General features: G+C 40.0%; 1 protein-coding gene across 2 annotated transcripts in view; it reads left to right on the top strand.

The window, feature by feature from the left end:
* Positions 1-12,294: 12,294 nt before the first annotated feature.
* The window catches only part of TJP1 (tight junction protein 1), a 255,927-nt gene continuing 243,430 nt past the window's right edge, over positions 12,295-24,791 (top strand). For both annotated transcript variants that reach the window (XM_065871831.1, XM_065871830.1), the window contains exon 1: positions 12,295-12,467. In XM_065871831.1, the coding sequence (XP_065727903.1) occupies positions 12,295-12,467 (173 nt within the window). The remainder of the gene's footprint in view (positions 12,468-24,791) is intronic.

Raw genomic sequence — 24,791 nt, 5'->3', positions numbered from 1 at the left:
CAGAGACATTTTTGTTCCTGTTATTGTGTATGAAAATAGTCCACAGCCTCTCCCAAACTTACTGTAGATTTTATAAGTTTGGCCAGTCTGATAGTATTGTAGGGGGTCTCATTGTGGTTTTAAGGTACATTTCTATGAATACAAATTAGGCTAAACACCTTTGATGTGTTTATTACACATTTGGAATTCCTTTTTGAAAAGCTGCCTGTTCAGATCCTTTGTGCATTTTTCTATTGTTATCTGCCTTTTTCTCATTGGTAGACATTTAAAATTTTATATATTCTTGATATGAGTCCTTTGTCCGTTATATTCATTCATTACAAGTATCTTTTTCTAGTCTTGGGTCTTTTGATGATGTGGAAGATACCTTCTGATGATGAGATATGAAGTTCTTGATTTTAATGTTGTCTTATTTATTAATCTTTTTCTTTATGGCTAAATGCTTTTTATGTACTATTTAAGAAATCCTTCCAGGTCTTAAAGATATCCTCCTATATTATCTATTGAAAGGATTATAGTTTTGCTTTTCACATATATTTGCTTTTAACTGATTTTTGTGTGTAATGCAAGGTACAGGACCATGTTCAGGGTTTTTCTCATATGAAATCCCAGTTGTTCTGGGACCAGTTAATGAAAAGCCATCCTTTTGTCACTTATTTGCAATGGCAGCTCTGTCATCTAACAAGTGGCCACATGTGTGTAGGTTTATTTCTGTGTGCTTCCTCTGGCCCATTGATCTAATTGTCTGTCCCTGAGCCAATACACAGCTTCTTAATTGTTATAGTGTTGTTTTAAGTCTTGACATCTTACAGGGCAAATATTCCCACCTTGTTTGTTTCAGCTTTCTAGGCCCTTTCCTGTTCCATATAAACTTTAGAATGTCAATTTTAACAACCACTTAAACTATCATTTTGTTTTTTACAAAGAGAATCTTTATTTATTTAGTTAGTTAGTTATTTTTGGCTGCATTGGGTCTTGGTTGCTGCGCACAGGCTTTCTCTAGTTGCGGCGAGCAGGGGCTACTCTTTGTTGAGGTGCACAGGCTTCTCATTGTGGTAGCTTCTCATTGCAGAGCATGGGCTCTAGGCGCAGGGGCTTCAGTAGTTGTAGCATGTGGGCTCAGTAGTTGTGGCACACGGGCTTAGTTGCTCTGTGGCATGTGGGATCTTCCCGAACCAGAGCTTGAACCCGTGTCCCCTGCATTGGCAGGTGGATTCTTAACCACTGAGCCACCAGGGAAGTTCCCTAAACTACTGTTTTTATTGCGATTACATTGAATCCATATATTAATTTGGGGAAAACTGATATATTTATAATATTCAAGCTTCCAATCCATAAGTTTGTTATATTTCTCTATATCTTCTTTGATATATCTCAGTACAATTTTATAATTTTCTCTATAACATCTTTTGTTAGATTTCCTTCCTAGGTACTTTGTATATTTTGGTACTGTTGTAAATAGTATCTTTTATTTCATTTTGCAATTTTTTGATTCTGGTGTATAGAAATGCAGTTGACTTTTTTTGTATCCAGTAAACTTGTTCATCTCTCTTATTAATTCTAATAAAATATTATTTAGTTTTATTTTGAATTATTATATAAACATTATGTTCTAATAATAACAGTTTTGTTCTTTCCTTTCCAGTTCTTACATAACTTTTTTTCTTTTTACTTTCTTACTTTATTGACTAGGACCACCACTACAATGTCAAATAGACTTGATGATAGTAGAAATTCTTGTCTTGTCCTGATCTCAAAATATCACCATTAAGAATATTTTCTGTACCCCAATGTTCATTGAAGCACTATTTACAATAGCCAGGTCATGGAAGCAACCTAAATGCCCATCAACAGATGAATGGATAAAGAATATGTGGTACATATATACAATGGAATATTACTCAGCCATAAAAAGGAACAAAATTGGGTCATTTTTAGAGATGTGGATGGACCTAGAGACTGTCATACAGACTGAAGTAAGTCAGAAAGAGAAAAACAAATATTGTATATTAACGCATATATGTGGAATCTAGAAAAATGGTACAGATGAACCGGTTTGCAAGGCAGAAATAAGAGACAGATGTAGAGAACAAATGTATGGACACCAAGGGGTGAAAGCAGGGGCAGGGTGCAGTGGTGGGATGAATTGGGAGATTGGGATTGACATATATATACTAATATGTATAAAATAGATAACTAACAAGAACCTGCTATATAAAAAAATTAAATTAAATTAAATTAATGAAAAATGAATATTTGCTATATGATTTTTGAAGATAACTTTCACCAAGGACATTCCCTTTCATTCTCACTTTGGGAATACTTTTTTAAAATCGTGAATGTATGTTGAATTTTATCAAATGCTTTTTCTACATTTAGTGAGAAGATGTTATGATTTTCTTCTTTAATATGGTAACATGGTGGATTATATTAATTTCATTTGCTAAATGTAAAACAACCTTGCATTCCTGGGATATAACCAACTTGATCATGAGGTAGTATCCTTTCATATACTGCTAGATTCAGTTTGCAGATATTTGGTTAGGATTTTTGCATCTGTGTTCATGCATGAGATTGTCTGTAATTTTCTTCTCATGCACTGTCTTTGCCAGATTTTAGTATCAAGGTTATACTAGTCTCAGGAGTTGGTGTTTCCTCTTTTTCTATTTTCTGAAAGAGTTTAAGATTAAAATGATTTCTTTCATGAATGTTTGGTAGAATTTGCTGGTGAATTTGAGCCTGGAACTATTTCAGCAGGAACATTTTGGACTATGGATTTTGTTTCTCTAATTATTGTAAGTAGGAAGGATGAACATATGGCTTAGCCTCCAAAATGGAACACTTTTGAGAATTAAAAGCATCATTAAAATAATTAATGGATATTAATCTATAATGGGCATAAACTGGGACTGTCCTGGGCAAAATGGAATTTATGGATACCACAGTTGTAAGATTTCTTATTTCTTACTATAGATTTCCTATTTCTTCCTGAATAAATTTTTTAAGTTATATATTTTTTAAAAACCTGTCCACTTTGTCTGAATTTTTCAAGTGTATTGGTATGAAGATTTCATGTTAATCTTCTTTTTCTTTTATTTAACGTGTTCCTCCCCCCCCCAACTTTATTGAGGATCATGTTAATCTTGTATTGTCTTTTTAATAATTTGTAACATCTGTAAGTATGTCTCCTTTTTGTTTCTGGATATTAGTTATTTGTGCCTTAGTTTCTTGATCACTACTGACAGAGATATTGTAACTTGTTAAAATCAACAAGCAACTTTTGGCTTTGTTGAACATCTCCATTATGTAATTGTTTTCTATTTTTAAAGTTTCTCCTTTTATCTTATTTTCTTCTTGCTGGTATAGCTCTAACTTCTTTGAATGAATGTTTAGTTAATTAAGTTTCAGACTGTCTGAATGTACACACTTTGAGGTTGTGAGTTTCCCTTTCTGTACGGAATTCATAAATTTTGATATGCAATATTTTGTTATTGTTCTGTTTGAAATATTTTTAAATATTTTTTTTAATATTTTTATAATTTTGTTTTGATGCATTATTGTTTTAGGTCTGTAACATCTGGGGTATTTTTTCGTTTTCGAATTTTTGCTGATTTCTAGTTTGTCTTATGGTCCAAGCACATGCTCTATGGTTTTAAACCATTGAAATATATTAAGACTTGCTTTATGGTTCATTTATATTTAGTAAATGTTCTGTATGCTTGAAAAAATATGTATTCTGCAGTAGTTAGGTGGTAATCTCAGTATGTCAATTGTATTATCTTACTCAATTCTTTTCATTTCTTTACTCATTTTTTGTTTGTTTTTTCTGTTAATAACTGAGAGATGTAGTACCAAAAACAACACTCCTTCCTTGTTTATAGATTTGTCTATTTCTCCTTGAAGTTCTATCAGTGGTTGCCTTACATATCTTGAGCATATATATTGGGAATATACAAATTAAAAATTGTCACATGTTCAGCAAATGGAACCTTTCATCAACATGAATCGACCTTCTTTACTCCTGTAATTTTATTTTCCTTAAAGATATTTTTTTCCTTATTATAGCTACACTAGTTTTCTTTGGTTTAGAATGTGTTGGTAAGTCTTATTTAATCATTTCCCTTTCAAGTTTTCTGTATCCTTAATCGTTGTATTTCTAAGACATGTTCCTCATAAAAGCATAGGGGGAGAATTTGTCTTTACCAAGTCTGAAAATCTTTGTCTTTTAACTGGAGCATTTAGTTCATTTACATAAAATTTAATTATTAATGCCATGACATTGCACCATTTTAGAGGCACAATTCACACTCTGTATATATTTGGGTTTAAATCTGCAAACATATTTTGTGCTTTCTACTTGTCATACCTGTTGCATATTTTTTCTCCTTTTTTACTTTAGTTTGTATTTACTGACTATTTTAGTTATTCCAATGTTGTCTCCTCTAAGTAGTTTAAAAGTTATGCATTATGTTCAATTCTTTTAGTAGTTGTCCTAGAAATTATAATATGCTTACTTAATAAAATCTAAATAAATCCCTTAACTTCCTCCTGCATTAATAAAAGAAACTTAGAACACTTCCCAACTTACGAATCATTTTTCCACATATTTTAACTATTCTCGTTTAACCCTTTAAGACAGTATTATTATTGTTTTATTAATCAGTACTTGCTTAGATTCATCTACATTTTCACCACTTTCTTTACTCTTCATCCCTTGTTTCTTACACCTTCCATCTAGGAAAACTTTTGTTCTGACAAACATGTATCATTTCAATTTTCTCTATTGAGAGTCTGCTGGGGACGACCTCCATTTTTGTTTGACTGAAAATGTCTTTGTTTCACCATCATTCTTAAAAGGCATTTTCGGTGGCTGTAGAGCTCGACTTTGACTGTTGTTTTCTTTCAGTTCATTGATTCTCCTCCCACTGGCTCCCGGCTCCCGTTACCGCTGTTGGGAGACCAGCTTCAGTTTAATTGTTGTTTCTTTAAATGTAAGCATTCTTTATTTTCTGGCCTATTTTCAGATTTTCTCTTTTTCTTTAGAGTTCTGCAGTTTCACTATGATGTATTTTGGTGGGGATTTCTGTTTATTGATCCTGCCTGGGATTCACTGGGCTTCCGGAAATGTGAACTGGGGCTTCCATCGGTTCTAGAGTATACTCATGAACACCTCTCTGCCTGCTGCTTCCTGCTCCCTTTCTCCCCTTCCCCACCTTCAGTGCTGCTCTACTTACGTTGGACATCTCACTGCAACTTTCAAGTCTCTTAATCACTGTTTCATATTCTCCATCATTTTGTCTCTGTGCCTACTTCTGGTAAGCACTGTGTCTACTTCTAGTTTACTAACTCTCTAGCTACATCTGATCTTCTGTTAAACTCATCCATTTGTTTTTTATTTCAATTTTTTTTAAAATAGGAATAGAAAAAAGTTTTGCTTGAGCCAAACTGAGGACTGTAGGCGGGAAGACAGCTTCTCAGGTAACTCTGAGGAACTGTTCTGGAGAAGCATAGTTTTCAGCACAAAACAAAGAGCATCAAACAAGTCAGGAACACATTCCTTCAAGGTTTCAGAAAAAAACAGACCAGCATGTACACAGTGAGCCAGTATGGGAAGGGAGTCTTTTTTTTTTAAATTAATTTTTATTGGCGTATAGTTGCTTTACAATGTTGTGTTGGTTTCTGCTGTACAGCAAAGTGAATCAGCTATATGTATACATATATCCCCTCTTTTTTGGATTTCCTTCCCATTTAGGTCACCACAGAGCACTGAGTAGAGTTCCCGGTGCTATACAGTAGGGTCTTATTGGTTATCCATCTATATATATATTTTTTTTTGCGGTACGCGGGCCTCTCACTGTTGTGGCCTCTCCCGTTGCGGAGCACAGCTGCGGACGTGCAGGCTCAGCGGCCATGGCTCACGGGCCCAGCCGCTCCGCGGCATGTGGGATCCTCCCGGACCGGGGCACGCCTGTGTCCCCTGCATTGGCAGGTGGACTCTCAACCACTGCACCACCAGGGAAGCCCTTATTGGTTATCTATTTTATACATAGTAGTGTATATATGTCAATCCCAATCTCCCAGTTCATCCCACCCCCACTTCCCCCACTGGTATCCGTAAGTTTGTTCTCTATGTCTGTGTCTCTATTTCTGCTTTGCAGGTAAGTTCATCTGTATTGTTTTCCTAGATTCCACATATAAGTGATATTATATGATATTCCTCTTTCGCTTTCTGTCTTACTTCACTCTTACTTCATCTTCTTTGAAGAAATGTCTATTTAGATTTCCTGCCCATTTTTCGATTGGGTTGTTTGTTTTTTCGTTATTGAGTTGTATGAGCTGTTTGTATATTTTGGAAATAAAGCTTTGTCTGTTGCATAATTTGCAAATATTTTCTCCCAGTCCATAGGTTGTCCTTTCATTTTGTTTATGGTTTCCTTTGCTGTGGAAAACAATGTTGCAGTTCCTCATAAAGTTAAAAATAGGATTACCATATTATCCAGTGATTCCACTTTTGGGTATAGACCCAAAAGACTGGAAAACAGGGTCTCAAAGAGATATTTGTTTACGTATATTCATAGTAGCATTATACACAATAGTTAAAACATGGAAGAAATCCATGTCCATCAATGGATGAATGGATAAGCAAACTATGATATATACATAAATAATTATGTATATAATTATAATAATAATTATTCAGCCTTAAAAAATGAAGGTGATACTAACATATGCTATGAGGTGGATGTATCTTGAGGACATGATGCTAAGTGAAATAAGCCAGTCACAAAAAGACAAATACTGTATGATTCCACTTATATGAAGCACTTAGAGTAGTCAGATCATGGAGACAGAAAGTAGAATGGTGGTTGCCAGTTTTGGAGGCCAGAGTTATTGTTTAACAGGTATAGAGTTTCAATTTTACAAGATGAGAGGAGTTCTGGAGATGGATGATGGTGATGGCTGCACATAATGAGTGTATTTAACATCGCTGAACTGTACATTTAAAAATGGTTAAGATGGTAAATTTTATGTTATGTGTACTTTACCACCATTTAAAAATTGGGGGAAAAATGTAGAAAATGATTCATGAAGGATATTCTCCAAAACAATGGACCTGTACTATTCAAAATTGTCAGTGTTATAAAAAAACAAAGAACAGCCACAGAATTGCTGCAGATTAAAGGAGATAAAGGAAGTAAAAATAAAGTTACTATGAAAGATAGTATTGGGATAATTGTCAAAATTTGCATATGAACTATATATTAGATAATAGTATCATATCAATGCTTTGTGACTTTAATATCAACCCATTTGTGACTTTAAAGTATGTCTCTTGTAGATAGCATATAGTTGGATCATGTTTTTATGTCTATTCTGTCAATCTCTGTCTTTTGATTGGAATATTTAGTATATTTACATTTAATGAAATTACTGATAAGGAAGGATTTATGGCTGCCATTTTGCTATTTGTTTTCTACATATCTTATGTCTTTTTGTTCCTCTGTTTCTCTATTACTGACTTCGTTTTTGCTGTATATTTTCTAGTGTAGTATTTTAATTTCCTTGTTGTTTCTTTTACTATATTTTAAAAAGTTGCTTTTTTAATGGTTGTCTTGGGGATTACAATTAACTTCTTAACTTAAAATAATCTAGGTAAAATTAATACTAATTTAATTTCTATAGGACACCAAAACTAGGCCCCAATAGTGCCCCATTCTCTCCCTTCTTCTTTGTGCTGTTATTATCATTCAAATTACATATAAATACATAAATATGTATATGTACATGCACACATTATAAGCCCATCAATACAGTTTATAATTGTTGCTTTATGTATTTGTCTTTTAAATCAGATAAAAGAGTTTCAAATAAAAATATTTTTAATTAAAAGATTTTAAAAATTAAAAATTTAAAAATATTTTATACTCTCTTTTATATTCAATTTGATAGTTATTTTTTATAAATGTTCTATATTTCTTCATGTGGCTTCAAGTTACTGTTTAGTATCCTTCATTTCAGCCTGAAGGAGTCTTTTGGTATTTCTTAAAGTGCATGTATGCTAGGCATGATTTCTCAGTTTTAGTTTATCTGGGAATGCCTTAATTTCTCCTTCATTTTTGAAGTATACTGTTGCTGGATATAGAATTCTCAGATGATAGTCTTTTTCTTTCAGCCCTTTAAATGTCTTCATTCTGCCTTCTGACCTCCATTTCTGATGAGAAGTCAGATGTTAATCTTATTGAGGATCCCTTATATGTGATAAGTTGCTTTTCTCTTGCTGCTTTAAGATTTTCTTATTGTCTTTGGCTTTCAACAGTTTGACTATTAGCCTAGGTGTGGAATGCTGTATTTTTTTTTGTTCTTTTAAAGATTTTATTTGTATTTATTTAGTTTTGGCTGCACCAGGTCTTGGTTGCGGCACACAGGATCTTTTAGTTGCAGCATGCGGACTTTTTAATTGCCACATGCGTGCTTCTTAGTTGCGGCATGCATGTGGGATCTAGTTCCTTGACCAGAGTTCGGACCTGGGCCCCCTGCATTGGGAGTGTGGAGTCTTACCCATTGTACCACCAGGGAAGTCCCTGGACTGCTTTGAGTATATTCTACTTGGAGTTCTTTGTACTCCTTGAATGTCCTTGAATGCAGATTAATATATTTCACAACATTTGGGAAGCTTTTAGTTATTATTTCTTCAAATATTCTTTGGGTCCTTTCTCTCCTTTCCTTTGGGACTTTATGCATATATTGGTATGTTTAATGTTTTTTCATAGGTCTCTGAATCTGTTTGTTTTTCTTCATTCTTTTCCCTTTCTATTCATCAGACTGGATAAACTCAGTTGATTTATACTAGAGTTCACTGACTCTTACTCTGCCAGTTCAAATATGTTGTTGAATTTTTAATTTCAGTTATTGTATTTTTCAAAACTCCAGGTTTCTATTTTTTTTTAATTTCTTTTTTTTGATATTATCTATTTGGTGAGATATTCTTATCATACTTTCCTTAATTCTTAACACATGGTTTCCTTTAGTAAACATATTTATAATAGCTGATTTAAAGTCTTTGTCCAGTAAGTCCAATGCCTGGGCTTCCTCAAGAACAGTTTCTATTAACAACTTTTTCCCCTACATATGGACTGTATTTTTCTGTTGTTTTGCATGTCCTGTAATTTTTTTTTTGTTGGAGTGTGGACATTTTGAATAACAAAATGTGGCCATTCTAGAAATAATATCCCTCCTCCTACCCCAAGGTTCATTGTTGTTGCTTGTCTAGTGACTTTTCCAGACTAATTCTGTAAAGTCTGTATTCGTTGTCACGTGTGGCCACTGACGTCCCTGATCCGGTAGTTTAGTGGTCAGCTAATCATTGGACAGAGGTTTACTTAAATGCTTTGAACCAGTAAATCTCCTAGCCTTTGCTGAGAGGCTGTGTGTGTGTTGGGTCATGCCTTCAATATTCTGGTAGGTAAGTTATGTCTCTTCTTTAGCCTTCACTTTCTGCTTGCACTGAACCTCGAAGTCAACCAGAAGTGACAGATTAGGGCCTTCTCAGGTGTTTCCTGAGTGTGTGCACAGTCCTGCACCGTGCATGGCATTCTGGATTCCCAGGAATATGTCAGAGCTTTCAAGGCACACTATGGATTCTCATTCCCCATTTTTGCATTTTTTTGGTTAACCTCTTGTTAGCCCCAACTGGTTTCACCACCTCAGGCAGCTGTGATGTTAAACAACTGCTGCTGATTGTTTTTGTCAAATGCCCTAAGGATAGGGCTGGTTGCACAGAGTGAATTCTGAGGCAGGTCAAATAAAGGCAAGCCTTGTGAGCGGAGTTGCCAACAGGTCAAATAATGACAGTTCTCTGGAGATAAGGCTTTTGGGGACCTCTAAACCCATTCTTCCCTTCCAGTGGCTGCTAGTCTACTGGGTTTCAAAGCTATTGTAGTTATGAGGCTATTAGTTTCCAAGGCTACCACAGGGCTGGGTAGAAGGGGTTGGGAAGTGGGCAAGTTAAAATCCCATAAGGCTCACTGTTCTTATCAAGATTCAGTCATTTTTCTTGAAAAACAATCTTGGGTTGGTTGTAAGCCTTTGGTTGATTTCTGGGGTTCTGAAAAGGTTGATCTGACAATTTAAGCCAGCACTCTCTTTTTATGGAAAAGCAGATTTTTCTGCCATTCTGGATGGTGCTTCTGCCAGATTTGTTTTTATCCCTTGTTATCCTGAATAGATCCCCTCAACCTGCAGTTATCTAAGTCCTTGAGTACAGTGCAGTATTTTCATCAAATACCTTACAACAGTATAGCAAGGTGATGCAAAAGGATGGACACATCTAAGAAATGGTGAATAGATAAGTACAGACCCTGATGTCTTTTAAAAGTACTGCTCCCAGTACCTTTTAAAAGGTCCTCTCCCAGGTATGAATATACATTTGCAGTGTGAAAGATCTGCCAACTCCTCATTTTATGTGAGAGCTAAAACCTCTGAATAAACAAAAGTGAAATAGATTTAGACCTGCTTTTCTACCGAAGTGACTGTGAAATCATGTTGAGAGCCTAAACCAGCAGGAGACTGTTTTTTTCTAATTCTCCTGTGTGCTAATTAATTTGAAAATGAAGTGTTTAAGTAGATGTACAGGAGGGATGCATTGTAGCAGGAGTGGGTTGACATTTGATCATTCTGCCTGGTGGGCAGAATGTTATAGGCACTTGTTATCTGTGCTCTTCACATACACATACAGTATACACCTGCTTCCAGGCCGCCCTTGCTTTGCAGGTTCAGATATGCCTGATGTCAGCTACCACGGTTTAATTAAATAATACCAGCTGCTCAACAATATGGGTGAAATTTCAGTTCTCATGGCATACTGTGAGTAAATACATCCAGTACCAATACATATAGTACAAACTTGACGCCAGCTCTTTAGTCCAGAAATCACCACGTAACATGTGCATCACGATCAGTGACAGCAGTTCTTTCAAAGTTGTCAGTACTTGGTCTCTGAGCATTTTTTAGCTTAGCCACTGACAGCAAAGTGTGCCGTTGTGTTGCCTCCTTTTCTCCCAGTGATATACTCACAGAGCCTTGTTAAAAAACAAAAACAGAAAAAGGGTAACTGAAAGAGGAAATTGGGCAACAAAGATGGAAGTGCAGCAAAGAAACAAAAAACGATAAAGATGGAAGTGGCATGAAATATGAATGGAATGTAATTGGAGTTATAAAAAAATAGGCAACTGTGGGAATGCAGATGTTGCCACCTTTCCAGAGCCTTTAGATGAGCCGCTGGGGGAATCGCACGGAATGTAAACTTGAATGAAGAAAGCGGCTGTGACAAAAGGATGGGGACGTCCCAGAGGACATCGCATTAAAGGAACTCGGACATACTCCGCGATGGGGAACGCCCAGAGGATAAAACGTTGAAAGTGACCCAAACAGGACGCTTTGCCAAGACACAGAAAAGATGCTCTCTCAGCATATAACGACTCTCAGGAAAAGACAAGCACTGTTTAAGCCACTCTTGTTAAGTTTTTCCTACACAGAAATAAAACACTTCAAGTCTCCATGTTTGTAATGCTTTACAGCATAACAAATGATTGGTTTGCTTTTTTTTTTTCTTTTTTCGTTTCCCTACACATTTATAACCATGAATGAACAGCTAGGCATGTTTGGACATTTTTAAAGGTCGTGGAACAATGTTGATTTTCCCCTTGATGAAGATGGTTTTGCACGGTTCAGGGTCCTGTCCACCGCCTGCCTGCCCGCCAGTGAGGCCCGCACGTGTACACACGCAGTATCCACACGTACAGCACACAGACACGCGTGCATTTTATATACAGCACGCGTCCACACACTTCAGGGTAGAGCCTAAGTGACGGTGACAGCTATTCGGGGGTAATTATAAATACAAAATAGTAATTTTTCCCTCTCTGGAAGGTTGTGGTTGGGACTCTGTGGGAGTGAGGCGGTGGAAAGCCAGCTCCCGCCAAGCGCTGAGGGGAGAGAGGCCGCGGGGGCGGGGCGGAGGACGGGATGGGCGGGGCGGGGGGGGGCAATGCGGGGCGGTACCGGCCTCGCCCGCCGTTCCGGACCAGAGCCCCGCCAGCCGGTGCGCAGCGCGGGGACGACGGGGCGCGGGCCACGCACGGCGGCGGCGGCGGGAGCGGCGGGCACGCACGCACGCGGGCGCGGGACCCGGCACGCACGGCCGGACGCACGGCGGCGGTGGTGGCGGCGGCGGCGGCGGCGGCAGGGGCGCGGGGTGGTAGGTGCGGGCGGCGGCGGATGGCCCAGGGCTGACCTATGCGGCGCCTGGAGGGGCTGTGCCGGCGGCGGCGGCGGCGGCGGCGGGGTCCGGGCCGCGAGCGGAGCGGGGACAAGATGAAGTACCAGAAGTACCTGACAGTGCTGCAGATGGCCATCGGCGTCACGCCGTCCAACCGCGGCAGCCTTCTGCCGCTCAGGAGGAGGCTGTGGTGAGGGCGGGGCCCGGGGGCGGGGGTCGGCGGGGGGAAACGGGCCGGGGGCCGGGCAGTGGGCACTCTCAACCCCCTCGGTCACCAGAGAGCGCGCGGCCGGGCGGGGCGGGGACCGCGGCCGAGGGAGGCGCCGCGCCGGCAGGTTCTGGCTCCGAACGTCCAGCCGGGCTCGCCGTGCGTTTCCTGCGGCGTCTCGGATCCATCGGCCGCCGATCCGGGTCGGGACGTCCGCGGCCGGCGGGGTCATCCTCGCGGGGTCGGTGACTGGGCTTTACCTGTAGGCCGTCTGGTGCTCCCACCTGGAAACCGCTCTCGGGGTAACGGGAAGAACGCCCCTAAAGAAAGGTGTCTAGGGTCACCTGGAACCGGTGTGGACACCGGATCATCTATCGGATTGTATCGCGTTTTATTAGCATGTAGACATGTCACAGGGAATCCCAGTGGCGACCCAGGCGTTCCATCCGCTTGGGACTTAGGTGTGCGGTTCTGTCACAAGAGGAATGGTCCAGTAAAGGGGTGGTGACTGTAGAAGAAAGGTGCCGGTGATTGTGGTATTCAGTGGTTATTTCAATTAAAAAATGCGTGGATAATATAGTTTATAGAGGTTGATTCAATTCAACTGAACATAGTTCAGTTTAATTTTAAGGTTATAGGGAGAGGGAGTGAGGCTGTATCTAAGCATTGGGAAGAGTAATGTCTGCTATGTAAGGCAAAATGGAATAACGATCTAAGGAACATAAGGATTGAGCAGCCAGGAAAAAGCTTAAACGAAAACTGTCAATAGTGGAGAATTTTGGAGGTAAGACCAAAAATTATGAGCAGCAAAGTCCAAATTTCAGCTGTGCCACTTATTGTGTGACCATAGACAAGTTGCTGGAGAATCTGTTTCTTCATCTGTAAAATGGGAACAATGTTCTCTACCTCATGGGGCCATGTGTAGACCAACTTTGATGGTCAGTACAAAGTGCTGGCCACTCTCGCCAGCTGCATAGTAGGTGCTGAGTAAATATTATTGTCTTCCTCCACCCCCCCACCCCCCACTCCCGCCCAGTTGTTAAAAAAAGATAAATTTATTCTGCAAAATATTATAATTTGATTAACAGCAAGTGATAACACCTGGAAGACTAGGCTGGTAAAAGTTGACAGTGATTGAATTAAGAAACGTCCATGGAAGAAAGTTTTAGCAAATACATCAAGAATATGTCATTATTCTGAAGCAAGAAGCGGTAACATTTGAAGTTGACTTTTCAGATGGATGGTTTACAGAAAAAAAAAAAAAAAAAGGAGAGGTCAGCACCAACAGTCTTACCCCCCACCCAGATTTTCTCCTGAGTGCTTATCAGTATCGAACACACTGCCTATTTTACTTAATTTTCATATATATCGCTTCTCCCCCCGCCCTAGAATGTTAAGTAGCATGGGGCCGGGGCTTTAGTCTGTTTAGTTGATTACTAAATTCCCTTCAAGCAGTGTCTGGTACAAAATAGGTTCGCAAAAGATAACTGTTGAATAAATGAATTCTGAATGCATAATTGGAAAAGAAAGTTAAGGAATTTTTTTTTTTTTGGCTGCGCTGAACGGCTTGCAGGATCTTAGTTTCCTGAGCAGGGATTGAACCTGCATGCTTGGCAGTGAAAGCGCAGAGTCCTAACCACTGGACCGCCAAGGAATTCCCAAGGAAATTTTCTTCATGTTACACTTAAAAACCAAGATGTGGAAATAAGGTTTGAGGAGCTGTTAGGCATGAATATTAGCAGCAATTGGTCACAAGGTCAAGAAGCTTGGTTTATTCTTTCTTATCATTGGAGTGCTGCTTCTGAAACTAGTTTCCCGAGTATAGAGTTTGTGAAGAGAGAACACAAGGAAATAAAATCCCGGTAACATTTGTACTCTAGAGATTCACGTTTGAGGCAGGCAGTGACCTGGGACCAGCCTTAAGAACCGTCTTATGAAGAGACAGCCTGGAAAGAGGGGGATTTCATTGAGCTTTCCCACAATCTTAAATGAGCATTTCAGGACTCAGTGGTAAGCGGATTTGCAAATGTTCATCTACTTTCTCCAGTGGCAAAGCAAAGAGCACACTCCACAAAACTAGGCACTGGGTGGTACTTTGGGACAGAGACGTATAGTCTTTTGTTGTTGTTGTTGGAGAATATTGTGCTGCCTGGTTAATCTATCTCTTAACGTCTCTGGAATTTATTTTCTAGATAACATTTCCTTTCGCCAGTGCCCTAGCAACTGCATGTGGAGAATTTGAGATGGATGGGGCCATTATTTGGCTAGAAGATGTGAGGATGGGGTCTGTCTCCAGAGTGGTTGGTGGGAACCCACAGGCGACATCAATAGTGCATTCAGACCTTGGGGTGCACCAGCTTATGTCCATTTACAAGATGTGAGGACATACCACAGTCATTGTTCATGGCTTATATAAAGGTTTATGTGAAGACGTTTAGGAAGATGTGTAGGCTCCCTGTGTTTCTCTCTCTTTTAACTATTACAGTCTGTATGGGAAGACTGCATACCTGCAAAGCTTATGCCCATCTAAGTGAAGGTTACAGTTGAATGGGCCAGTGCTTTGGCCCCACACTCCTATGTAGTTTGGCCACTTGTGCTCATCCGCTTTCCTCTTTGCAATATCTTTCTGTCTTTCTAACTGGTTCTACAAATCCTTTAAGGAGTAGAGCACTTGCAGGCCATTTTATATGGAAACTGAAGCGGACACACAGCCAGACCTGCATCAGTGGAGCCTGCAGGAGCCCTCTTCTCCTTGGCTCCTTCTCTAAGAAGTTTAGTAAGTAGGAGTGTTTGCAGTGTTTGGTTCTGAATCATTACTGTTCACGAACCTGGAACTCAGGGCTGTTACCCAAGGGAGATGTGAGTTTGTGCGGCTGCTGCCTGCTCTGAGGGCCTCAGATAATGGTTCAGATGGACAGAACCAGTACCAGTGATGCACAGAAGCAGTAGAGTGTGGTATTTCCTAGATCTGCTGTAACAGATCACTGAAAGCAACAGGAATTTCTTCTCCCCAAGTTCTGGAGGCCAGAGCCTGAAATAAAAGCATCGGCAGGGCCACGCTCCCCCAAGAGCTCTAGGGAGAATCCTTCCTGCCTCCTCCAGTGTCTGTGGCCCCAGGGTTCCTTGGGTTCCTCTTCAGTCTCTCTCAGCACCCTCACGTGGTCTTGTCTGTGTGTCTCTTATAAGACCACTTATAAGACCACTTGTCATCAGAGTTAGGGTCCAGCTGGGTAATCCAGGGTGAGCGCATCTCGAGATCCTCACCATAGTAACCTCTGTGAAGACACTTTCTCTAAACAGGGTCACATCCACTGGGTTGTTAGGAGGTGGGGGGAGGAGGGGCACAGTTCAGTCCATTGTGGGAACCATGGCCGGCTCCTTGCTGTTCAGCGGGTGTGAGGCCCAAATAGCTGTTACTCCTGTCTATTTTAGGTGAAATGCAAAAATTATTTTAATTATAAGTTTATTGTTGTCAGAGCCTTGATTTTTTTTTTTTAACATCTTATTGGGGTATAATTGCTTTACAATGGTGTGTTAATTTCTGCTTTATAACAAAGTGAATCAGTTATACATATACATACATCCCAGTATCTCTGCCCTCTTGTGTCTCCCTCCCACCCTCCCTATCCCACCCCTCTAGGTGGTCATAAAGCACCGAGCTAATCTCCCTGTGCTATGCGGCTGCTTCCCACTAGCTATCTGTTTTACATTTGGTAGTGTATATATGTCCATGCCACTCTCTCACTTCGTCCCAGCTTACCCTTCCCCCTTCCCGTGTCCTCAAGTCCATTCTCTACATCTGTGTCTCTATTCCTGTCCTACCCCTAGGTTCTTCAGAACCATTTTTTTTTAACATTCCATATACATGTGTTAACATACGGTATTTGTTTTTCTCTTTCTGACTTACTTCACACTGTATGACAGACTCTAGGTCCATCCACCTCACTACAAATAACTCAATTTCGTTTCTTTTTATGGCTGAGTAATATTCCATTGTATATATGTGCCACATCTTCTTTTTCCATTCATCTCTCGATGGACACTTAGGTTGCTTCCATGTCCTGACTATTGTAAATAGAGCTGCAGTGAACATTGTGGTACATGACTCTTTGAATTATGGTTTTCTCGGTATATGCCCAATAGTGGGATTGCTGGGTTGTATGGTAGTTCTATTTTTAGTTTTTTAAGGAACCTCCATACTGTTCTACATAGTATCAATTTACATTCCCACCAACAGTGCAAGAGGGTTCCCTTTTCTCCACACCCTCTCCAGCATTTATTGTTTGTAGATTTTTTGATGATGGCCATTCTGACTGGTGTGAGGTGATACCTCATTATAGTTTTGGTTTGCATTTCTCTAATGATCAGTGATGTTGAGCATCCTTTCATGTGTTTGCTGGCAGTCTGTATATCTTCTTTGGAGAAATGTCTATTTAGGTCTTCTGCCCATTTTTGGATTGGGTTGTTTGTATTTTTGATATTGAGCTGCATGAGCCGCTTGTAAATTTTGGAGATTAATCTTTTGTCAGTTGCTTCATTTGCAAATATTTTCTCGCATTCTGAGGGTTGTCTTTTCATCTTGTTTATGTTTTCCTTTGCTGTGCAAAAGCTTTTAAGTTTCATTAAGTCCCATTTGTTTATTTTTGTTTTTATTTCCATTTCTCTAGGAAATGGGTCAAAAAGGATCTTGCTGTGATTTATGTTATAGAGTGTTCTGCCTCTAAGAGTTCTGTAGTGTCTGTCCTTACATTTAGCTCTTTAATCCATTTTGAGTTTATTTTTGTGTATGGTGTTAGGGAGTGTTCTAATTTCATTCTTTTACATGTAGCTGTCCAGTTTTCCCAGCACCACTTATTGAAGAGACTGTCTCTCTTACTGAAGAGACTGTCTTCAATAAGGGACTTATTGAAGGACTGTCTATCCTTGCCTCCTTTGTCATAGATAAGTTGACCATAGGTGCGTGGGTTTATCTCTGGGCTTTCTATCCTGTTCCATTGATCTATATTTCTGTTTTTTGCCAGTACCATATTGTCTTGATTACTGTAGCTTTTGTAGTATAATCTGAAGTCAGGGAGTCTGATTCCTCCAGCTACGTTTTTTTCCCTCAAGACTGCTTTGGCTATTTGGAGTCTTTTGTGTCTCCATACAAATTTTAAGATTTTTTTGTTCTAGTTTTGTGGAAAATGTCATTGGTAGTTTCACAGGGATTGCATTGAATCTGTAGATTGCTTTGGGTAGTATAGTCATTTTCACAATGTTAATTATTCCAATTCAAGAACATGGTATATCTCTCCATCTGTTTATATCACCTTTAATTTCTCTCATCAGCGTCTTATAGTTTTCTGCATACAGGTCTTCTGTCTCCTTAGGTAGGTTTATAGCTAGGTATTTTATTCTTTTTGTTGCAGTAGTAAATGGGAGTGTTTCCTTAACTTCTCTTTCAGATTTTTCATTGTTAGTGTATAGGAATGCAAGACATTTCTGTGCATTAATTTTGTATCCTGTTAGTTTACCGAATTCATTGATTAGCTCTAGTAGTTTTCTGGTAGCATATTTAGGATTCTCTATGTAGAGTATCATGTCATCTGCAAACAGTAACAGCATTACTTCTTCTTTTCCGATTTGGATTAGTTTTATTTCCTTTTCTTGTCTGATTGCTGTGGCTAAAACTTCCAAAACTATGTTGAATAACAGTGGTGAGAGTGGACAACCTTGTCTTGTTCCTGATCTTAGAGGAAATGGTTTCAGTTTTTCACCTTTGAGAATGATGTTGGCTGTGGGTTTGTCATATATGGCCTTTATTATGTGGAGGTAAGTTCCCTCTATGCCTACTTTCTGGAGGGTTTTTATCATAAATGGATGTTGAATTTTGTCAAAAGTTTTTTCTGCATCTATTGAGATGATCATATGGTTTTTCTCCTTCAGTTTGTTAATATGGTTTATCACATTGATTGATGTGGGTATACTGAAGAATCCTTGCATTCCTGGAATAAACCCCACTTGATCAGGGTGTATGATCCTTTTAATGTGCTGCTGGATTCTGTTTGCTAGTATTTTGTTGAGGATTTTTGCATCTATGTTCATCAGTGATATTGGCCTGTAGTTTTCGTTTTTGTGACATCTTTGTCTGGTTTTGGTATCAGGGTGATGGTGGCCTTGTAGAATGAGTTTGGGAGTGTTCCCCCCTCTGCTGTATTTTGGAAGAGTTTGAGAAGGGTAGGTGTTAGCTCTTCTCTAAATGTTTGATAGAATTCGCCTGTGAAGCCATCTGGTCCTGGGCTTTTGTTTGTTTGAAGATTTTTAATCACAGTCTCAATTTCAGTGCTTGTGATTGGTCTGTTTATATTTTCTGTTTCTTCCTGGTTCAGTCTTGGAAGGTTGTGATTTTCTATGAGTTTGTCCGTTTCTTCCAGGTTGTCCATTTTATTGGCATAGAGTTGCTTGTAGTAATCTCTCATGATCCTTTATATTTCTGCAGTGTCAGTTGTTACTTCTCCTTTTTCATTTCTAATTCTATTGATTTGAGTCTTTTCCCCGTTTTTGTTGATGAGTCTGGCTAATGGTTTATCAATTTTGTTTATCTTCACAAAGAACCAGCTTTTAGTTTTATTGATCTTTGCTATTGTTTCCTTCATTTCTTTTTCATTTATTTCTGATCTGATCTTTATGATTTCTTTCCTTCTGCTAACTTTGGAGGTATTTTGTTGTTCTTTCTCTAATTGCTTTAGGTGTAAGGTTAGGTTGTTTATTTGAGATGTTTCTTGTTTCTTTAGGTAGGATTGTATTGCTATAAATTTCCCTCTTAGAATTGCTTTCGCTGTATCCCATAGGTTTTGCTTCGTCGTGTTTTCATTGTCATTTGTTTCTAGGTATTTTTTGACTTCCTCTTTGATTTCTTCAGTGATCTCTTGGTTATTTAGTAGTTTATTGTTTAGCCTCCATGTGTTTGCATTTTTTACAGATATTTTCCTGTAATTGATATCTAGTCTCATAGCATTGTGATCAGAGAAGATGCTTAATACAATTTCAGTTTTCTTAAATTTCCAGGCTTTATTTGTGACCCAAGTTGTGATCTGTTCTGGAGAACTTTCCATGTGCACTTGAGAAGAAAGTGTATTCTTCCGCTTTTGGGTGGAATGTCCTATAAATATCAATTAAGTCTATCTGGTCTGTTGTGTCATTTAAAGCTTATGTTTCCTTATTTATTTTCTGCCTGGATGATCTGTCTATTGGTGTAAGTGGGGTGTTAAAGTCCCCCGCTATTATTGTGTTACTGTCGATTTCCCCTTTTATGGCTGTTAGCATTTGCCTTATGTATTGAGGCGCTCCTATTTTGGGTGCATAAATATTTATAATTGTTATGTCTTCTTCTTGGCTTGATCCCTTGATCATTATGTAGTGTCCTTCCTTATTTCTTGTCACAGTCTTTATTATAAAGTTTATTTTATCTGACATGAGTATTGCTACCCCAGCATTCTTGTGATTTCCATTTGCATGGAATATCTTTTTCCATCCCCTCACTTTCAGTCTGTATGTGTCCCTAGGTCTGAAGTGGGTCCCTTGTAGACAGCACATATATGAGCCTTGTTTTTGTATCCATTCAGCCAGTCTCTGTCTTTTGGTTGGAGCATTTAATCCATTTACTTTAAAGTTAGTTATCAATATGTATGTTCCTTAATTTTCTTAAGTGTTTTGGGTTTGTTATTGTAGGTCTTTTCCTTCTCTTGTGTTTCCTGCCTAGAGAAGTTCCTTTAGCATTTGTTGTAAAGCTTGTTTGGTGGTGCTGAATTCTCTTAGCTTTTGCTTGTCTGTAAAGGTTTTAATTTCCCCATCGAATCTGAATGAGATCCTTGGTGGGTAGAGTAATCATGGTGGTAGCTTTTTCCCTTTCATCACTTTAAATATGTCCTTTCATTATTGATTGTTCCACATGTAGAACATATTTCATTTATTGTGTTCTTCATCATGGTTTGCTTGCTCTTTAGTTCTTCTACGTCCTTCTTAAAGGTTTCTTGTATTTTCTCCATTCTGTTTCCAAGATTTTGGATCACCTTTACTATCATTACTCTGAATTCTTTTTCAGGTAGACTGCCTGTTTCCTCTTCATTTGTTTGGTCTGGTGGGGTTTTACCTTGCTCCTTCATCTACCGTGTGTTTCTCTGTCTTCTCATTTTGCTTAACTTAGTGTGTTTGGGGTCTCCTTTTAGTAGACTGCGGGTTCGTAGTTCCCTTTGTTTTTGGTGTCTGCCCCCAGTGGCTAAGGTTGGTTCAGTGAGTTGTGTAGGCTTCTTGGTGGAGGGGACTGGTGCCTGTGTTCTGGTGGATCAGGCTGGATCTTGTCTTTCTGGTGGACAGGACTGCGTCCGCTGGTTTGTTTTGGGGTGTCTGTGACCTTATTATGATTTTAGGTAGCCTCTCTGCTAATGGGTGGGGTTGTGTTCCTGTCTTGCTAGCTGTTTGGCATAGGGTGTTCAGCACTGTAGCTTGCTGGTCGTTCAGTGGAGCTGGGTCTTAGCGTTGAGATCAAGATCTCTGGGAGAGCTTTTGCCATTTGATATTACGTGGAGCTGGGAGGTCTCTGGTGGACCGGTGTCCTGAACTCGGCTCTCCCACCTCAGAGACACAGGCCTGACACCCGGCCAGGGCACCAAGACCCTGTCAGCCACATGGCTCAGAAGAAAAGGGAGAAAAAAAGAAAGAAAGAAAGAAAAAAATAAAGTTATTAAAAAATAAAAAATTATAAAAAATGAAAAAGTAATAAAAATAAAAGAAAGAAAGAAAGAAGAGAGCAAGCAAACCAGAAAACAAATCCATCAATCATAACAATTGTTAAAAACTGTACTAAAAAATCCCCCAGCCAAACAAACAAACAAAAAAACCAGACAGACCCCTAGGACAAATGTTGAAAGCAAAGCTCTACAGACAAAATCACACAAAGTCCACTGCCTCAATTTTGGGATGAGTCGTTGTCTATTCAGGTATTCCAGAGATGCAGGGTACATCAAGTTGATTGTGGAGATTTAATCTCTGCTTCTGAGGCTACTGGGAGAAATTTCCCTTTCTTTTTGTTCGCCCAGCTCCTGGGGTTCAGCTTTGGATTTGACCCCGCCTCTGCGTGTAGGTCGCCTGAGGGCGTCTGTTCTTCGTGGAGTTAGATAGAGGCTGGCATGACGTTGCACCAGCCTGAGGCACGCCGTGTGTTCTCCCCAGGAAGTTGTCCCCCCTGGCAGTGGCGGGCTGCACAGTCTCCCGGTAGGGGAGGTGTGGATAGTGACCTGTGCTTGCACGCAGGCTTCTTGGTGGCGGCAGCGGCAACCTCAGCGTCTCATGCCCGTCTCTGGGGTCCGCGCTGATAGCCGCAGCTCACGCCTGTCTCTGGAGCTCATTTAGGCGGTGCTCTGAATCCCCTCTCCTCGCGCACCCTGAAACAATGGTCTCTTGCCTCTTCGGCAGGTCCAGACTTTTTCCCGGATTCCCTCCCGGCTAGCTGTGCCGCAGTAGCCCCCTTCAGGCTGTGTTCACGCAGCCAACCCCAGTCCTCTCCCTGGGATCTGAACTCCGAAGCCAGAGCCTCAGCTCCCAGCCCCCGCCCTCCCTGGTGGGTGAGCAGAGAAGCCTCTCGGGCTGGTGAGTGCTGGTCCGCACCAATCCTCTGTGCGGGAATCTCTCTTCTTTGCCCTCTGCACCCCTGTTGCTGCACTCTCCTCCGTGGCTCCAAAGCTTGTCCCCAACCCCGTCTCCACCAGAGAAGGGGCTTCCTAGTGTGTGGAAACCTTTCCTCCTTCACAGCTCCCTCCCAGTGGTGCAGGTCCCGTCCCTATTCTTTTGTCTCTGTTTTTTCTTTTTCCCTACCCAGGTACGTGGGGAGTTTCTTGCCTTTTGGGAAGTCTGAGCTCTTCTGCCAGCGTTCAGTAGGTGTTCGGGAGGAGTTGTTCCACACGTAGATGTATTTCTGATGTGTTTGTGGGGAGGAAGGTGATCTCCACATCTTACTCCTCCGCCATCTTGAAGGTCTCCCCAGAGCCTTGATTTTTGCATTGAGTGCTTTCAGGAGCATTTACACGGATCTTAGGGAAAAAGAGTGTCATATCATTTTCTTCATGCTTCTAAGTCTGTTTCTCCCAGTTGAGTCAGTAAGTATTAAAGGCCATGCAGTATCCATTCGTCCATTGAAGTTGTCATCTAATAGTCAGATTCCAGAAATAAGAAGAGCTGCTGTTCATTGAGCTTGTTCCCTGCTGGGCCCTATATCCCTCTGTGAGGTGGGGGCTGTATCTCCCCAACTTTACAGATGAGGTCATTGGCTTGCCCAGAGTCACACCTCAGGTTTTTTGCCAGTTCTTGGGGTTAAAAACATATTTGAGCGAGGACGTGCCAGTCCAGAAAGAGAGACGGACTGAAGACAGGAACAAAAGGACGGGAATGTCCCTTATAGGATGTTGTTTCTCCCAGGGTGACCTGTGGCCCATTCACGGCTCGCAGAATTCCCTGATTGGATGGGACCAATATCCAAGTCCTTCCTTGGTTTCCTTAATGAGTAAACTGTAGGCAGTTACACACATTATTATTTATAAGTACAACTAAGGGCCATTAATATGAACCTTTTCAGTGAGCTATTAAGGTTTCCGAAGTCTGGTACTCGTAAACAAAAATTAGCATTTTGCTAGCACTACTGAAGAATCCTTCAGAAGTACTCAGTATCCTTATAAAGTCAGCTGCCCTGCTATACTTAGCAGTATCTCAAGGCTCCTGTTCTCACACTCTTGTTTGGAATTCCCCTCATTTGGGGGAAGGATGGTTTGCTCTCTCTCATAAGTGTTATCTTGACTTGGTTGTAGCTGTCAGTTGCTTATATTTTATAATTAATATATTGTAGAAGGATTATTAGATATTTTGTTGATAGTTTTGTTCTTGTATAACTGCTTTGTTTTTACGATCTTCATTATTTTTGCCCAATTCTTTGTTATTGTTGAGTTCTTTTCCACTAGAAATTAGAAATGGGTGTGGTAGATGAGCTTGGGAGCTGTTTGTCCCAAGTGAACTGTGGTCAAAACTGGTCGTGAGCCAAATCTGCTGAGTTATAACAAAATGAGAGGATGGACTCCGGGTTTCTGCCTTTTAAGCCTGTCAGCCAAGGCTGCAAATAAAAACACGACGCTGTTAGAGAAGTTATGAAGCGAGTGGAGAGAGGCAGACATTTTCTCCCCAGTTACCCCCTAGGGATGATTAAATGGAATTAAGAATTAGGAAAAGAAAAACTTCATTGTAGGCCAAGTATTGATTTCTCCAGAGTTCAAGGGAAAGCATCCAAGCTGCTTACAGCTCACTTCCTAACTTTATTTCCCTGTCATCAAAGGCTGTTCTCCTAAATATTTGGGGAATGATCTCCACAGTCTGAGGTATTCAGTGGGGGAATACCTCAGGTTGGGGGAGAGCGGTGCCTCGGGGTGACAGAGGCTCCTTTTACTCCACATCACGAGTATGCAAAGACAGTACTCCCCACCTGAGTTGTAGATGCACCTCTGTATTCTTGTGCATGTCTAGCAGAGAACTATTTGAACACACGTATTTCCACCCCAGGACAAATACTAATTCTCGAGAAATATTAAAACAAAAGAGAAGTGACATTTAAAATTCCCTTATATCTCGACTCCTTCTGTGTAATAATCTGGTCCATTATTATCTGGGCCTGTTTATTCCTTTTCTTTGTCTCCCATCAAAGAAAGGGGGACCATGACTGAGCCATATGCTTTTAAACAGTTGACCTCTTAGCTTCACAGAGATCTGGTCTGAGCTTTAAAGTTACTAAAATTACTCTCTAGGAGCTGGTTCAGTTCTTGGACAAGACACCATCCTCCCTCTGAGTCTGTGGGTAGGGCGGGTACCGACCTGATATTCACCTGGTATATGCCAGCTCATCCCTCCTGGTTATTAAAGGTTTTTATTATGATCCTGGTAGGGAGGGGGAGAGTCCATTCTTCTAGTTATATTTAGGATCTTTCTTTTCTCTTTTACTTTGTTACTGGATTTAATATTACATTGTGTTAAGTCTGATAAATTTCTTGGCTTTTAGTCATTTATAAAATTTGGTGGATATAAATACTTATTGCAGACTTTAGGCTTTTAGGTTTGGAAAAAATGAAAATAGTGATGCCTCTCTAAGTCAGATGAGAGGAAAATCTTTTGAAAATTTTCTTTGTGGAGAAAAGTTTATATTACATTTGTGTTAATTTCTTATAAATGATCAAACCATATTAGCAGTGCTATCAACATGAAATGAGAGGAAATAAAGAAAATTTAAGCCTT

The sequence above is a fragment of the Phocoena phocoena genome, chromosome 2 (assembly GCF_963924675.1).
Source record: "Phocoena phocoena chromosome 2, mPhoPho1.1, whole genome shotgun sequence".
In the NCBI taxonomy this organism is placed as follows: Eukaryota; Metazoa; Chordata; class Mammalia; order Artiodactyla; family Phocoenidae; genus Phocoena; species Phocoena phocoena.
This window is presented reverse-complemented; position numbering and strand designations above follow the sequence as displayed.